The sequence below is a fragment of the Salvelinus sp. IW2-2015 genome, linkage group LG10 (genome assembly GCF_002910315.2).
Source record: "Salvelinus sp. IW2-2015 linkage group LG10, ASM291031v2, whole genome shotgun sequence".
Classification (NCBI taxonomy): Eukaryota; Metazoa; Chordata; class Actinopteri; order Salmoniformes; family Salmonidae; genus Salvelinus; species Salvelinus sp. IW2-2015.
The window spans coordinates 18,485,834-18,504,521 of NC_036850.1; the positions used below are offsets into that span (position 1 = coordinate 18,485,834).

General features: G+C 41.5%; 1 protein-coding gene across 3 annotated transcripts in view; it reads right to left on the reverse strand.

Moving 5' to 3' along the window:
• dusp22a (dual specificity phosphatase 22a) overlaps positions 1-18,688 on the reverse strand; it is a 34,371-nt gene that overhangs the window by 14,575 nt on the left and 1,108 nt on the right. For 2 of the 3 annotated variants that reach the window (XM_070445451.1, XM_024147310.2), the window contains exons 2-7: positions 17,045-17,078; positions 16,778-16,820; positions 16,056-16,138; positions 15,247-15,296; positions 3,286-3,360; positions 3,029-3,200 (exon numbers count right to left, since the gene is read on the reverse strand). In XM_070445451.1, coding sequence (XP_070301552.1) covers positions 3,029-3,200; positions 3,286-3,360; positions 15,247-15,296; positions 16,056-16,138; positions 16,778-16,820; positions 17,045-17,071 — 450 coding nt within the window. In that variant the 5' untranslated portion in view covers positions 17,072-17,078. The remainder of the gene's footprint in view (positions 1-3,028; positions 3,201-3,285; positions 3,361-15,246; positions 15,297-16,055; positions 16,139-16,777; positions 16,821-17,044; positions 17,079-18,688) is intronic. The other variant, XM_023995613.2, reaches the window with a different exon arrangement.

Here is an 18,688-nt window from a genome sequence, read left to right on the forward strand (position 1 = left end):
GCCCACATAGGGACCAGTGAGAGCTGAGGAAGGGGTGGGGAAAGCTAGCTCTGATCAGAGCTTTACCAGGAACCTGCCTCCACTTCTGTCACTTTCTCTTGACATTCCTGCTCACACAGTAGCTACAGGGCTCTCAAGCAAAAACAGATCTAGGACCAGCTTAGATTGTAGTGACTGTGCAAGTGATGTCTCCCAATTCCATTGAAGCTTGTAGAAAAGTACACTTTACTAAGGACTTAGGAAAAATCAATCATGGGCTTCTGGTAGACAGGTGTTGAACATCATATCATGGGCTTCTGGTGGACAGGTGTTGAACATCATATCATGGGCTTTCGGTAGACATGTGTTGAACATCACATCATGGGCTTCTGGTAGACAGGTTTGAACATCACATCATGGGCTTCTGGTAGACAGGTGTTGAACATCACATCATGGGCTTCTGGTAGACAGGTGTTGAACATCACATCATGGGCTTCTGGTAGACATGTGTTGAACTCATATCATGGGCTTCTGGTAGACAGGTGTTGAACATCACATCATGGGCTTCTGGTAGGACACAATGCTTGTAACATCCACATCATGGGCTTCTGGTAGACAGGTGACAGTTGAACATCACATCATGGGCTTCTGGTAGACAGGTGTTGAACATCATATCATGGGCTTCTGGTAGACAGGTGTTGAACATCACATCATGGGCTTCTGGTAGACATGTGTTGGATGGAGTGGTGGGTGGCTACTAGTATCAGTGCATAGCCACCAATGTGATAGTCCAATACACTACTGTAATAAATTATAGGTAAACAAACTAGTGGTACATTATTTACGTTAGATGGGTAATCATGATGTACAGTATAATTTTATGTTATATCAAAATAGTGTTACAGACTTCCTATCATAAATGCAGGAGTTCCAGATGAACCAAGACAGTTCCCATGTCTGGTAAAAGAGAAGAGTTGTGTTCAGGTGTGTCGCATGTTTCTTCCCACACAACCGTCAGGTGTCACAGCAACTCCCACACATTACCACCATCCATAACCAGCCATACAACATACTCAAACCTCTTTAAAATAACATGCACTGTGTTACAAAAATACACACCAAGGAAGGTACAATGAACAGTTAGACTACATATGATAAGGACAGACGAGAGACTTGAGTCCCAAACCCAGCATTGAGTCAGACTCTCCACCATCCCTTTACCAGTTTTCACTTCCGGATCATCAATTCTTGAGAAAAGGATTACTCAAAATTTGAACAAATTATGTCAATTTCAGTTTTGTTTGCTTGAAAACAACTCTCTGCTTTGAATCCATTCAAAATAAGTCAAAGTCCAAACTAAGGAACAGTGACCTGGACACAACCCCTAAGACACTATCACACTTACTGAACCTTACCTTACACTCAACAAAACACCCACGTAATAATGCATTTATAATCATTTGTAACAACAGACATGCCTTAGTTGTATCAGTGTTTTAGGCAAAGTGTTGTGAAATGAAAAAAAGATAAAAGTGATCAACCCTATAAACAATACAACATATATACAAAGCAACACTAGATAAAACTATTGGTATGACAATAGCAAATTCTCTCTAAGACACAGTCATGGGAAAYGCATGAAGAAAGGAATCCCATTTCCCCTTTGATCCTCAAAATCATTGTCAACTCAACCAAACAATAAGAAAATAACAAATGTTTTTTTCTTCAGTGAAGACATGTTGCAAGCCTCTGACAGTAATTACAGTCACGTGATGGTTAGTACCAGGCTAATGCAATTTCAGCAAGCCCCTCCAGTTCCCCTTCTGTATACGACACACACGTACTGAGTACCACTGGCTGGGTGCATGTCATCAGCTAGAGAGACAAAGCCTCTCTCAGCAACCTCCATACACAGCTCTCTTTGCAGCATGTTCTAGAAACGTGTGTGTGTGTGTGTGTGTGTGTGCGTCTGTGCGTGTGCATGTCACACATCATTTCACAGGTTTGAAGTCTGATGTGTGTGGAAATAGCTGCCCCACAACAGGAAAGCCATTTTCTCACCCCACTACATCTTGTGTGAATAARATGCAGATGGGTKTAAATAAACTGACAACACAGATACTCACTTTGAAACCAGCAAACACTTTAGTGTAGGTCTAYTGACATGAGAGTGAAGGAGGGTGAAGTCACGGTTAATATACACGATGGTGGCACTTCTAATTAAATAACTTATGTATTTCTGGTGGCCCAGATGAAAGTCACATAGTAACAGTTTACACAGGATCTAATAGTCTTCTGTTGGCCTCAATACATCGAGGGTTCATAACCCACCTCGGGCATAACAGCAAGTCCAGACAAGCCATCAGCCATCACAGAGATCATCTCCCAGTATGATGAGTTTAGGAAGATCCCTGGTAGGTCATATAAAGTTGAGACAGGCAACCAGGAAGGATGGGCTCCAGGTTTACTGTCAGAGACCCACCTCCATCCACAGAAGTGAAAGTAAACCAAAAGTATGAACCTGACAGGGCAGCGTGGCCTTGTAAAAACAGCTGCATCATTAACTGATAGCAGCTGAATGATGACATATTCCTGTGACTCTGTACTATGAGTGGGAGTAAGCTAACAGTTTGGCTTCCGAGTGGGTGTTAGAGAAAAGGTGGGCCTTAACCGGCATTCTTCTTACTCACTGAAATTGTTTACTGTTGATATGCCTGAACTATGCAAGTCTAAATATTACGCCTGAGCTGTGTTACAGGGTGTTTTTCTGCCCACATTGAATTGCGGGAAGCTGTAGAATAATAACAACAATTTGGGGGTTGCTTATATTTGTCCTGTTATTTGTTGCATATCCCAACTCCCCCTGAGACACCCGCAGGGAGTGGGGTCACGTCCAGGGTCACCATTGTACAGCACCCCTGGAGCATTAAGGGTTAAGTGCCTTGCTCAAGGGCACAGCGAGTATAATTCTGTGGTTAGGGGACATCATTATGTCATCTATACAGGGTGTGTGTATGTATATTGTGTGTTTCAATGTGTGTGTAACTACCTCTGTGACTTGGTTCATCTGGTACTCCTGTAGTTGATGTTGGAAGCCATAATTCGGGCCTACAAAGGAACGCACAGCCTTGACAGCCGACAGACACTCCTCCCAGCTGTAGGTGGTGACGGTCATCAGGTAGGCCACCACCATGGTAGTACTACGGGACACACCGGCCAGGCTGCATTATGGGACAGAGCATAGTCATGAGGGGTCAGGTACGGTCAACAGAAAGTTAGTGGTTTATGGTTAGGTGGTGTACGTACCAGTGCACCAGACAGGCCCCTCCATTTAGACGACATTCGTGGATGAACCTGATGCTCTCTTTGAAATGCTGTGACCTGCAAAGACAAAAACACATGGCCTTATAGGTACAAGTACAGAATAAACAGTTTAGTGTAAAAAGTGTATCACTGATCATATCAGGATGTGGATTGTCTTGTCATAGGTGAGACTAGGGCTGTTAAGATGACCATATTACCGCCCCACTGGTGGTCATGAGTCATGACCATTTAGTCACAGTAATTAGGCTTCTCCAAGCTCTGATGCTGCCGATGGTCATTAGTAGCCTACCTAACTTGCTAACTGCTTGGTACTCAGCACTCTATTGTCCCTCTAATCACTCTGACATCAATGCAAATGTAATTGAAAATCTAAATCAAACACTTAATGAGAGCCCATGAGCTCATGTTGTGCAACATTTCTATAGGCTATGCAATTGCATGAGAAAACAGAGTGATGGCCTCTATTAGAAAGAGGAGGATCCCATCAGCTTTCTATAGGCTAGGTATACTATAGTTATTTCTCAACTTTCCTAATACTAAGCAAATTGATTATATTTACAACAGGAGTATAGCCTACCTGGCTGGCATGAAAATAAACCACGGGGAAAAGCATCCTCCATTCGCTATTTAAGTGCATAGATTACATGTATTTTTCCCCCTGCCCCTGTTTGGAGACAGGGGTATGATAAATCAAAATTTCCCACATATATTATTTAGTATATGTAAAGACAAGATTAAATCAAGAATAGTCTGATGGGTGACAATATTAGCCTATCACTTGTGAATGATGCCCAGATTAAGGCAAGAAACAGTGCATGCCGTTTTTGGGGGACTTTTTCAAATCATAGTCACACACCTCATGTAGCCTAGCCCATAGGCCTATATGTTTGATACGGTTTGTATCACAACTGAAGTGGCCAAATAACTTCTTAAAATGAAGCACATTAATCAGTTTTACAACAGGTGTAGAGCCTAACTGGCATACATAAGCAGTGTGTGAGTTTCAAGTTTGGGGAAAATCATTTTCACCATAAAAATTCACTTCTATAATAAAAGCATTACATTTATAATCGCATTTGGGGTCACTTTTGAGAATGGTGTTTTCCTGCTAATGGAAGATTTGCATTTTTAGCCTACTACGGTGTGCACATTGCTGCGCTTATAATGTGAAGAAATATCCTAATAGTTTATCAACATTTTATGCTAAATTTTCGGGAGAAGGGAATTATAATTATTATATTCAGCCCAAGGGCACAATGGCCACTGGCTGCAAAATACATCGATGTTTGGCATTACAGCCACACAAAGGGGATGCCACCGGAAAATTCTATGCATTGTCAAGTGCTTGTCAAATTGGGAATGAGAGACTGGTGAAGTGTGTACAGCTTGAGCAAAAAACAAAGCAGAGCTTATGCCTTTCATGCAACTTTCTTCAAATCATCATTAGAGTCACATCATGCAGCCTTAGAATGTATTAAACATCAGAACAGATAGCCCAATGTTTGTATCACAACCAAAGTTACATAAATAACTCGAAATTAAGTATTTAGGAAATGTTTGGATAAAATATCCTTTCTATTTTATTCAGCTATGTTGAATTGTATTCTTCATTCTTCATTCTTCATGTAAAATAATGCCACAGAATTCTAAGCAAATCTTGTCTGCTAAATGAACTAGTGTAGCCCACAGCCATATGGCATAGCCAGATCAGGGCCTAACATTAGGACAACTCAGAGTAGGCTATTCTGTTCTTCTGAAATAGACTTCATTTTCTTCATATCATGTTTCTTTTGACCTGTCTAAAATACGTAACAGATTTATTGTGATGATGTAGGCAATATTACATGGATTTATTCGACTTTTTAAAATGTAGATATTCCAAAGGTCTGCATCAGTGTGGAAGCCCGGAGACGCTAAAATGTGTTTATGTTAATTACCGGTCAATTACTTGACAATCCCCAGCTGACAAAATGTCATGACCGTCACAGCCCTAGGTGAGACCAGATCTATAACTTATATAGAATTATGATTTCTAGTCACATTTTATGGGATATGAGAAAGAACAGGAAGAAGTGAAACTAAGGTAAAAGTCATCTGGACCCATCTCTGCACAGCACAAGTCTCTTCAATCCGTTTCATCTTATTCATGATGTCCAGATAGATACCTGTCCTGTCTTATACCCAAGTAACCATGTATCTGTGTCCAATCATCACATCACTGGGAAGTCCCAGGGCATATTTATAGTTTAGTAATTTAGCAGATGCTCTTATCTAGAACGACTTACATTCATGCATTCATCTTAAGATAGCTACTGTAGGTGAGACAACAACACATCACAATTGTATCAAGTACATTTTCCCTGAACAAAGTATTTATCAGCAAAGTCAGTTGCTAGTGAAAAGATGCATAAGGATGTTATGGAGGGGAAGGGATGGGTAGCTTACTCTGAGTATGTGTGGAAGTGATCTGTCCTATACAGTTGTCTTGTTTAGTAGCACTCTCCACTGGACACTACCAGGAGAACCTAGAAGTATTTTCTATTCAACTTCCACTGTCATCCAAGAAAGTCATAATATCTCTATACAGCCATTGTTTGTCAATTTCAAGCACCTTTATAGGACTGTGAGGTAATGAGAGTATAGGGGACTCCTTATTACTGCTTCCCCTCACAGACTTTATACACCACTATCATTCCATCTTTAGAGATCATCTTTTCATGTTAGATCAATAGAGCATATACCCCAACTGACCATATCACCTCCACCCTACCGGACACCCTAGACCCACTCCACATTGCTTACCGACCCAAAGTGTCCACAGACGACGCAATCGCAACCACACTGCACACTGCCCTAACCCATCTGGACAAGAGGAATACCCATGTGAGAATGCTTGTTCATCGATTACAGCTCAGCATTTAACACCATAGTACCCTCCAAACTCGTCATCAAGCTCGAGACCCTGGGTCTCGACCCCGCCCTGCTGTGCAACTGGGTCTGGACTTTCTGACGGGCCGCCCCCAGGTGGTGAGGGTATAGGTAACAACATCTCCACCCCGCTGATCCTCAACACTGGGGCCCCACAAGGTGCGTTCTTGAGCCCTCTCCTGTACTCCCTGTTCACCCACGACTGCGTGGCCATGCACGCCTCCAACTCAATCATCAAGTTTGCGGATGACACTACAGTGGTAGGCTTGATCACCAACAACGACGAGACGGCCTACAGGGAGGAGGTGAGGGCCCTCGCGAGTGTGTGTCAGGAAAATAACCTCATACTCAACGTCAACAAAAAACAAAGGAGATGATTGTGGACTTCAGGAAACAGCAGAGGGAGCACCCCCCTATTCCACATGACGGGTCAGTAGTGGAGAAGGTGGAAAGTTTTAAGTTCCTCGGTGTACACATCACGGACAAACTGATTGGTCCACCCACACAGACAGCCGTTGTGACAAGCAGCGCCTCTTCAACCTCAGGAGGCTGAAGAAATTCCGCTTGTCACCAAAAGCACTCACAAACTTCTACAGATGCACAATCGAGAGCATCCTGTCGGGCTGTATCACCGCCTGGTACGGCAACTGCTCCGCCCACAAACGTAAGGCTCTCCAGAGGTAGTGAGGTCTGCAGAACGCATCACCAGGGGCAAACTACCTGCCCTCCAGGACACCTACACCACCCGATGTCACAGGAAGGCCATAAAGATCATCAAGGACAACAACCACCCAAGCCACTGCCCTGTTCACCCCGCTATCATCCAGAAGGCGAGGTCAGTACAGGTGCATCAAAGCAGGGACCGAGAGACTGAAAAACAGCTTCTATCTCAAGGCCATCAGACTGTTAAACAGCCACCACTAACATTTAGCGGCCGCTGCCAACCATACTGACTCAACTCCAGCCACTTTAAAAAATGGGAATTGATGGAAATTATGTAAAAATGTACCACTAGCCACTTTAAGCAATGCCACTTAATACAATGTTTACATACCCTACATTACCCTCATATGTATATATACTGTACTCTATATCATCTACTGCATCTTGCCATCTTTATGCAATACAATGTACCACTAGCCACTTTAAACTATGCCACTTTATGTTTACATACCCTACAGTACTCATTCTCATACGTATATACCGTACTCTATACCATCTACTGCCTGCCATGCCGTTCTGTACCACCACTCATTCATATATCTTTATGTACATTATCTTTATCCCTTTACACTTGTGTGTGTGTGTAAGGTAGTAGTGTGGAATTGTTAGGTTAGATTACTGTTGGTTATTACTGCATTGTCGGAACTAGAAGCACAAGCATTTCGCTACACTCGCATTAACATCTTGCTAACCATGTGTATGTGACTAATAAAATTTGATTTGATTGATTTGATTTGTGACATTCTCCTTCCCTATACTGTGACTTGATCCTTTTTTTGCTGTTGGTGTATGGCTACCACTCCAAACACTATTGGGAATAGTAGTGAAGCGTTGCACAATAGGAGAGTCATATGGTGGAGGCATTGTCCTATAACAGCAAAAGGCTGCTTGGTTACCCAACCAACTCAACAGCCAGGGGCTAAAATAGATGGATTGCACGTTCCCTCCTCACTTTGGAGCCAAACTCTTGCTGAAAGATGTTCTCTCAGCACTTTTCTATTTATTTCTGGTCCAGCAGTTTCCGGCTATCTTGTTAAATGTGCAGAAATGTATTAGGTGGCGACTATTTTTGTGTTTGACAGGCTTAACTCCAAATGAAAACAAAAAGAATTAGGATCTTACACTGAGTAGACAAAACATTAAGAACACCTGTCTTTCCATGACAGACTGACAAGGTGAATCCAGGTGAAAGCTTATGATCCCTTATTGATGTCACTTGATTGAATCCAATTCAATCCAGTGTAGATGATGGGCGGAGACAGGCTAAAGAAAAATTCTTAAACCTTGAGACACGGATTGTGTATGTGTGCCATTCAGAGGGTGATGGGCAAGACAAAATAGTGCCTTTGAAAGGGGTATGGTAGTAGGTGCCAGGTGCACCGGTTCGTGTCAAGAACTGCAATGGGGGGTTGGTGTACTCAGTGTATATTTAAGCAATAAGGCCCGAGGAGGTGTGGTATATAGCCGAATAACCACGGCTAAGGGCTGTTCTTATGCACGACGCATCGCAGAGTGCCTGGACACAGCCCTTAGCCGTGGTATATTGGCCATATATCACTAACCCCGAGGTGCCTTATTGCTATTATAAACTGGTTACCAACGTAATTAGAGCAGTAAAAATACATGTTTTGTCATACACGTGGTATACGGTCTGATATACCACGGCTGTCAGCCAATCAGCATTCAGGGCTCGAACCACCCATATTAAAATCACAAATGAAGGACAGTGGCAAACTGTATGGTTGTATCCAAACAAAGACTCTGTGGTGCTTATCTGGTAGCTGAAGATATAGGACATGTCCACCTGATTCTAATTATAATTCTTGGTTCTTGAGTGTTTAATGCGGACCTGACCCCCAACATGAAGTGGGGGTCAGGTCCGCATCCTACCACAATCATTTGACACACACAGACTCATCAGGAGCTCAAAGATATTTATTTATTTCACCTTTATTTAACCAGGTAGGCCAGTTGAAAACAAGTTCTCATTTACAACTGCGACCTGGCCAAGATAAAGCAAAGCAGTGCGACAAAAACAACACAGAMTTACACATAAAGTCCTAGCCCCTAGGGCCCCTAGCCATGTCAGTCCCTGGCCTGGTCTCTAAAAGCGGGGAACAGGGGGACGTGATGAAACCAGCGGGACGACCGTTAGCCCTGTTTTCCCAGCCTAGGGATTGTGACAGAGAGGGACTATAATAGGCCTGGTGACCGAGGCACAGCAGGATGTCACAGCAAGGCTTCCTTCCTGCTGCCTGCAGACCAGTTGGTTGCGACAGGGGGGTCAGAGGCCCCCCAACCCAACAACAACATCCCCTCATCCGCAACCTCCAACCACCCTCATCATTATCATCATCATCATCATCTCTCCTTATTTTCCTCTGAGAAGACAAGTGATTGACAGACTGACCAAGTTATGCTCTGCTTGCGGAGGTATAAAAAAAGACTTACTAGTCGCCAAAGTTACGGAGCATGTCTTTAACTCTAGTGTCTGTCTCTTTCTGACTGACTGGCAGACAGGGTGTTTCTGTCCAGGTATGAAAAGCAGGGTAGGACATTCCACCCTTCCATCCAATTAATGTGGACAGTGGACACAGAAKAAACTCAACAGATGGTACAGGTCATAGGTACCAGGGAAGTAGCTAGCTCTCTTTTATAGGAGCTCTAATAGTAGTGCGTGGCACAAAGGTTATGAGCATGACTAAAGACTAGGGTTGAATAGCGGGAACTGGGTTACTGAGATTTACCGCCCAAACCAACTCCCTTTTCCTGGAGTAAATAACTGTGAAAAAACGGTAAATTATAATAAATTATTTATATGAACAGCATGATGTGAAATGGAACTGTTACATTATATGTGATGTATAAATCTGGCTTCTCTACGGCCTTCTATTTGACATCTGCACGACCAATCATCTCGTCATGGTAACTTTTTTTCTTGTGACAGGTAGGCCCTGCATTTGCTGCAGCATTGCCTATGGTAGAGTAATATAAGGACTGAATACGCATCTAATTTATACATCTCCATCTGGCTTTCAGGGGTCACCAAATTTTTTGTAAAGATAATTTTATTTTTTCTTGCAGCTGCAGGGTTTCAAAACAGCCTATCACTCGAATATCGTTGCTCTCTCACAGTCTCTCGCTCTCCATCAATTACATTCAAATTGCATTTAAAATAGATAATCCATCAAAAAATACACACACATTATATATATATAGTACCAGTCAAAAGTTTGGACACACCTACTAATTCAAGGGTTTTTCTTTATTTTTACTATTTTCTACATTGTAGAATAATAGTGAAGACATCAAAACTATGAAATAACACATATGCAATCATGTAGAAACCAAAAAAGTGTTAAATAAATCGAAATATATTTTATATGAGATTCTTCAAAATAGTCACCCTTTGCCTTGATGACAGCTTTGCACACTTTTGGCATTCACTCAACCAGCTTCATGAGGTAGTCGCCTGAAATGCATTTCAATTAACAGGTGTGCCTTGTTAAAAGTACATTTGTGGAATTTTTATCCTTAATGCGTTTGAYGCAATCAGTTGTGTTGTGACAAGGTAGGGTTGGTTTACAGAAGATAGCCCTATTTGGTAAAATACCAAGTCCATGTTATGGCAAGAACAGCTCAAATAAGCAAAGAGAAATGACAGTCCATCCATTACTTTAAGACATGAAGATCAGTCAATACCGAACATTTCAAGAAATTTGAAAGTTTCTTCAAGTGCAGTCGCAAAAACCATCAAACGCTGTGATGAAACTGGCTCTCATGAGGACCACCACAGGAAAGGAAGACCCAGAGTTACCTCTGCTGCAGAGAATAAGTTCCTTAGAGTTACCAGCCTCAGAAATTGCAGCCCAAATAAATGCTTCACAGAGTTCAAGTAACAGACACATCTCAACATCAACTGTTCAGAGGAGACGGTGTGAATCAGGCCTTCATGYTCAAATTGCTGCAAAGAAACCCCTACTAAAGGACACCAATAAGAAGAAGAGACTTGCTTGGCCAAGAAACACGAGCAATGGACATTAGACCGGTGGAAATCTGTCCTTTTGTCAGATGAGTCCAGAATTTAGATTTTTGGTTCCAACCGCCATGTCTTTGTGAGACACAGAATAGGTTAACGGATGATCTCCARGTGTGGCTCCCACCGTGGAGCATGGAGGAGGAGGTGTGATGGTGTGGGGGTGCTTTGATGGTGACACTGTCGGTAATTTATWWAMAATAAATAAATTTATTTGGATAGAAAACACTCTGAAMAACTCATATGGCTGGCAAAAACCTGAGAAATAATCCAACCAGGAAGTGGGAAATCTGAGGTTGTCTATCCAATATACAGTGTCTTTGGGGTCATATTGCACTTCCTAAGGCTTCCAACAGATGTCTTTAGAACCTTGTTTCAGGCTTCTACTGTGAAGAATGAGGGAAGGAGAGCTCTTTGAGTCAGGTGTCTGGCAAGAGCTGGTCACGCGTGCACCCGTGAGAGCGACCTGCGTTCCATCGCATTTCTGAAGACAAAGGAATTCTCCGGTTGAAACCTTATTGATGATTTATGTTAAAAACATCCTAAAGATTGATTCTATWCATCGCTTGACATGTTTCTACGAACTGTAATGGAATTTTTGACTTTTCGTCTGACCTGCTCGTCAACAATTTGGATTTTGGAATTAAACGCGCGAACAAAAAGGAGGTATTTGGACGTAAATGATTAACTTTATCGAACAAATCAAACATTTATGGTGGAACTGGGATTCCTGGGAGTGCATTCTGATGAAGATCATCAAAGGTAAGTGAATATTTATAATGCTATTTCTGACTTCTGTTGACCACACAACATGGCGGATATCTGTTTGGCTTGTTTTGGTCTCTGAGCACTGTACTCAGATTATTGCATGGTGTGCTTTTTCGGTAAAGCTTTTTTGAAATCTGACACAGCGGTTGCATTAAGGAGAAGTTTATCTAAAGTTCCATGTATAACACTTGTATTTTCATCAACATTTATGATGAGTATTTCTGTAAATTGATGTGGCTCTCTGCAAAATCACCGGATGTTTTTGGAACTACTGAACATAACGCGCCAATGTATACTGAGATTTGAATTTTCATGCCGATCAAAGCTCTAATCTATTCCAGACATACTTGCCCAGTGTACCAAATATTGTTCTTTCTATGACATAATCGGCCGATTTTTATTCATATCTTTGTAATAAATGACAATTACAACAATACTGAATGTACAATGAACACTTATTTTAACATAATATAATACATACATAAAATCAATTTAGTCTCATAAATAATGAAACATGTTCAATTTGGTTTAAATAATGTGAAATAAAGTGAAAGTGCAATATGTGCCATGTAAAAAAGCTAACGTTTAAGTTCCTTGCTCAGAACATGAGAACATATGAAAGCTGGTGGTTCCTTTTAACATGAGTCTTCAATATTTCCAGTTAAGAAGTTTTAGGTTGTAGTTATTATAGGAATTATAGGACTATTTCTGTCTATACCATTTGTATTCTTATACCTTTGACTATTGGATGTTCTAATAGGCACTTTAGTATTGCCAGCCTAATCTCAGGAGTTGATAGGCTTGAAGTCATAAACAGAGCTGTGCATCCCAGCATTGCTAAGAGCTGCTGTTTGAATGAATGCTTACGAGCCTGCTGCTGCCTACCACCGCTCAGTCAGACTGCTCTATCAAATATCAAATCATATACTTAATTATAATATAATAAACACACAAAAATACGAGCCTTTGGTCATTAATATGGTCAAATCCGGAAACTATCATTTCGAAAACWAAACGTTTATTCTMTCAGTGAAATACGGAACCGTTKCGTATTTTATCGAACGGGTGGCAACCCTAAGTCTAAATATTACTGTTACATTGCACAACCTTCAATGTTATGTCATAATTATGTAAAARMCTGGTAAATTCATTACGGTCTTTGTTAGGAATAAATGGCCTTTCAACAGTTCGCAACGAGCCAGGCGGCCCAAACTGCTGCATATACCCTGACTKTGCTTGCACTGAACACAAGGGAAGTAACACAATTTCCCTAGTTAATATTGCCTGCTGACATGAATTTATTTTAACTACATATGCAGGTTTAAAAAATATATACTTGTGTATTGATTTTAAGAAAGGCATTGATGTTTGTGGTTGGGTACATTATTGCAACGATTGTGCTTTTCTCGCGAATGCGCTTTTGTTAAATCAAGTTGAAGTAGGCTGTGATTCGATGATAAATTAATAGGCACCGCATTGATTATATGCAACGCAGAACAAGATAGTTAACCTAGTAATATCTTCAACCATGTGTAGTTAACTAGTGATTATGTGAAGATTGATTGTTTTTTTACAAGTTTAATGCTAGCTAGCAACTTACCTTGGCTCCTTGCAGCCACAAGGTCATTTTGATGCTGCACTCGCGTYACATGTGGTCAGCCTGGCACGCAGTCTCCTCATGGATTGCAATGTAATCGGCCATAATCACCATAAAAAGCTGTTTACCGATTGTTATGAAAACGACCTCTAATCCAGGTGAAAGCTATCATCACTTAATGATATCSCTTGTTAAATCCACTTCAATCAGTGTACAAGAAGGGGAAGAGACAGGTGMAAAAAATATTTTTAAGCCTTGAGACAATTGAGACATGGATTGTGTATGTGTGCCATTCATTGGTTGAATGGGCAAGACAAAAGATTTAAGTGCCTTTGAACGGGGTATGGTAGTAGGTGTCAGGTGCACCAGTTTGAGTGTGTCAAGAACTGCAACACTGCTGGATCCACTACCCAAAGGACATCCAGTTAACTGTGGAAAGCATTGGGAGTCAACATGTGCCAGCATTCCTGTGGAATGCTTTCGACACCTTGTAGAGTCCATGCTCCGATTAATTGAGGCTGTTCTGAGGGCACAAGGGGGAGCAACTCAATATTAGGAAGGTGTTCCTAATGTTGGTACACTCAGTGTATATGTTTTACATGCTTTGGAATGACACTTCCGGATTTGGCGGGAAATATCGGGTGCCCGAGAGAAAAGTGATTTATTCTCGGGATGGAACATTTTTTAAATACCGGCAAAATATTCAACTCTACTAAAGACTGAATGTGAAAGTGATAATGGCATGGGTGGAAGGAAGGACACCCACACAGAGCAGAGCAGAACGGTCTCAGTGCTACAGGGACTCTACACTCAGCTGTCAAGTCACTTGGAGAGACATCACAGGGTTACCATGTGATGCTAGGGGGACTCTGACACTACTTTTCTTTTCAAATAACCACAATGTGTAATCAAGTGACATGAAAGACCTGCCTCCAATGACCACCACAACACTAGAGTCMGAGTCCCTTACTACTGAAATGATTCTCGTGTGTTACAGCATTTGTATTATCATTTTCATGGGTTGGAACCGGTTCAAGGAACAGAACCGAAAACCGGAAAATAATGACATTTTTCAAGGAACACAAATGGAACCGGGAATGAAAGTGATCCATACTGTTCTGGAACAGAACCGTTKTATTAAAAGCAAGGACACCCTTTAATAACGTTAWTTTACGTTCCAGGCATTTTTTTTCTCTTCGATTCCAACCCCTGATTAGTTTTTKTTTTCAACTGTTACATTTCTGCAACTTGTTTTATAAKATTTTCAGTATTTATACTAAATGGTAGTATGCCAATGGCGACCCACCAAACATGAGAGCAGCTTAGAGACAGTGAAGTAAATGTTTTGGTCTGCTGCTATAATGACAGTGGGGGACTTGATAACACACGTGAAGCAGCAGCAGTCTATCTATCTCATTTCACACAGTGGTGATGGAGTCTATATAAAACTACAGCCATTTAAAATACTGCACCATCGCCACACTCTTTCCTGCTRTGATAGCAGAGCCAGACAAGTCAAACTGAGATGTCTTTCTCTCAGATCATCCTTTAGATGATCAGGTCTTATTATTATTGGTCCCTGACTTGATACTGTAGGTACCTTGTTTATCTCTACCTGATACATACTGTATGAACCTTTAAAAGACTTCCAGGCTTATTTCAGTTGTTTCAACGACAAAGTGACTAATCTACTTTTCCTGCCTGCGTGACACCCTGGAGTCACAAACTGAAGAGTTATGTTCAACAAAATGACACGAGTCATGTCTTGTTCACAGGAAGAAAAGAAGGACCTCTGACGATGGTACACAGTGGAGTGGCTTGTGTTGGTGGATTTGTTTGACAATGAATAGGGTGTGTGTGTGTGTGTGTGTGTGTGTGCGTGGTAACTCACAGGTTCTGGCTAGACGCATCAGCTGCGTGGATACACAGGTAGGTCATGTCCTGTGAGAGGTAAACAGATAGGAGTACAAACACAACACGAGGGTCAGTTTTGTTCTGCACACAGCACATGCCATCTACATGTGGTCACAGTACAGTTTATCAGCGGTATATCATTCACTTTCTGCCAATTAGCATTCTTGTAATTTTTTCTATTGTTTGAAACAGTAATTAGTAGGTAAGGTGTGTGGTCATCAACTGCACATTGTAAATGCACACACATACTCAACTGAGTATTATAAATGAACCCCATAGGTCAAATAAAACAAACATTTGATGCTTCAAGTAGAGTGAAGTGTTTTAATGAACAGTTAAAGCTGTGTCTAAAGTTCTACAGCCCAATGTCACTGGTATGTATTAAACTGYGACACCACTACCCCCAGCTGGCTTCAACTGTGTACTACAAAATCAATGTTTTCCACTTTTACAAAATGTACAGATTTCATTACACTTCACAATTCCCATGAATCAAATCCAAGGAACTGAATACTGACCCAAAAAGTTATTAGACATTTCTCTAGAATTTGAGACAAAGTAGCATATTTACTGACTGAGTATGAGGAAGTTAAAAATAATTTCAATGAGTTTGACTCATGTAAGACATGTTATTCAAGGTTATAGTCAATGGTCATGAAATCCCTTTTTCAGTTCATGACCAACTAAACCAGAATGAAGCCTACTCCAGCCGACTCAAGACAACAATTTATTCAGTCTGTCTGTGAAACTGGCCTTGGGTCCTCTATGGCCACCTGCCCCACTCACCTCCAGCACGGGTTTAGCATTGTTATACACAGACAGGATGTGGGTGATGTTGTTCTGGGACAAACTTTCTCTGTTCTCAGAGTCTGGGAAAAGATGAAGGGAGGGAGAAAATGTCTATCAGTGATTCTTCTCAGTGAATTTCTATGAGATCCTCAGTAGACTAAGGTGAATGCACCAATTTGTAAGTCGCTCTGGATAAGAGCGTCTGCTAAATGACTTAAATGTAAATGTAGACAAAGCAATGTCATAAGGAGAGATGTGTTGAAGTGTTTAAGACCCCAGGAGTGGCTTGCCCAGAAGCAGCWTCTGTGACTGTGTGGCTGTAATTTGGGTAGCAATCATTTGGCCTTGTCACTTAAAGCTATTTTCAGTGTGTGAGCAGTACTTGGACCATCTTGTGAAGCCATCATTAGTATGGGTAACATTATAGCAGGGTAGATGTCACATTAAGCTGGTAGGGCAGAAACCCCCTTGGCTGAGGAGCAGAAATATTGCCCAATATTGTACATGATGTATGTGTTTGCCTTAAACATTTTTTTACTTTTCTTTTGATTAATCCCCAACATTACCAGAGGGAGTAAATGTGCTATATGCTACTGATGGATACAGTATGATGCATGCAGCAGCCTTAATTCAGGCCATGCCTTAGTTAATTGAGCTACAGTACACGTATAACCTTCTGCTACTCTATTTCGATCTATACATAACTATAGTCCACTCACTAGATATTCTTGTCATCTCTTCCCTTGTAGCATTTGACCATACCTGCAGGTAACGTATCAACAACATAAGGACAGAGAAAGTAAAGCTCATGTGCATCAATAACAGAAGAAAATGCCTGAGTCTCTTTGAAAGCTGCCCTGGATTCAAGCAAGCTGCTGCTGCTGCCACACCTAGTGAATTAGAGTGAGTGTTGTCTCTTGGGTGGGATACCTGACTGTGCAACATATAAAAKAACTGAATGGATTTCAACAGAATCTTGTTCCCACCTCTGATATTTCCCAGGTAGACCCCATCAACAACCTGCAAATAGGAAAACAAAGAGACATTTCACTAGTTAGATATTCACAATTTGAGCATGGCCTTAACCTTAGTGATGCTCCTTATCTATGGTCATAGGACGTATTCAGGTGTCCAGTTTGGTCAAACAGTATTTTCCCAATTGAGAAAACAAACAGGAACCGTTCTCATAGCTAAGTCAAGCCTTATAGGGCATGTAATACAAAGTATTGCCTGACATGACTGGGAGTGAGGAGCACTGAACCAACTGATGGTTAAGGCCATGTTGACACAAAGCTGTGCAATAGTACTGTAGCGATCCGATCATGATCTCATCTAGACATTACAAGACTCCAGCATTACTTAAGACTTCAAAATAAAAAGTATATGCCTGCCTATGATGTTAGTGTCCTCTGAAATTCAGATTAGCTTAGAGCTTCAGTCAGGGTGGAATTACAGTGGTGCCCAGAGGTGCTTCTGGACACTCCCATCACCGTTAACGGGACACTAAGAAGAATTACAGTGGTGCCCAGAGGTGCTTCTGGACACTCCCATCACCGTTAACGGGACACTAAGAAGAATTACAGTGGTGCCCAGAGGTGCTTCTGGACACTCCCATCACCGTTAACGGGACACTAAGATGTGTAATATATACAGTACCAGRCAAAAGTGGACACAKCCACTCATTCCAGGGTTTTTCTTTATTTTTACTATTTTCTACATTGTAGAATAATAGTGAAGACATAAACACTATGTAATAACACAAATGGAATAATGTATTAACCCCAAAAAAGTGTTAAACAAAACAAGCAATGCTAAGCACTTGTTGGTTGCTTTTCCTTCACTCTGAGGTCCAACTCATCCCAAACCATCTCAATAGGGATGAGGTTGGGTGATTGTGGAGGCCAGGTCATCTGATCCAGCACTCCATCACTCTCCTTCTTGGTCAAATAGCCCTTACACAGCCTGGAGGTGTGTTGGGTCATTGTCCTGTTGAAAAACAAATGATAGTCCCACTGAGCCCAAACCAGATGGGATGGTGTATCGCTGCAGAATACTGGGATAGCCATGCTGGTTAAGTGTGCCTTGAATTCTAAACAAATCAACGCAATGACACCAGCAAAGCACCCCCACACATCCTCCTCCATGCTTCACGGTGGGAACCACATATGCAGAGATTATCCGTTCACCTACTCTGTCTCACAAAGACACAGCGGTTGGAATGAAAAATCAAATATTTGGACTRATCAGACCAAAGGAAAATATTTCCACTGGTCTAATGTCCATTGCTCGTGTTTCTTGGCCAAGCAAGTCTCTTCTTATTGGTGTCCTTTAGTAGTGGTTTCTTTGCAGCAATTCAACCATGAATGCCTGATTCACGCAGTCTCCTCTGAACAGTGGATGTTGAGATGTGTCTGTTACTTGAACTCTGTGAAGCATTTATTTGGGCTGCAACTCTAATGAACTTATCCTCTGCAGCAGAAGTAACTCTGGGTCTTCCTTTCCTGTGGCGGTCCTCATGAGGCCCAGTTTCATCACAGGGCTTGATAGTTTTGGCGACTTCACTTGAAYAAACTTTCAAAGTTCTTTACATTTTCTGCATTGACTAACCTTCATGTCTTAAATTTATGATG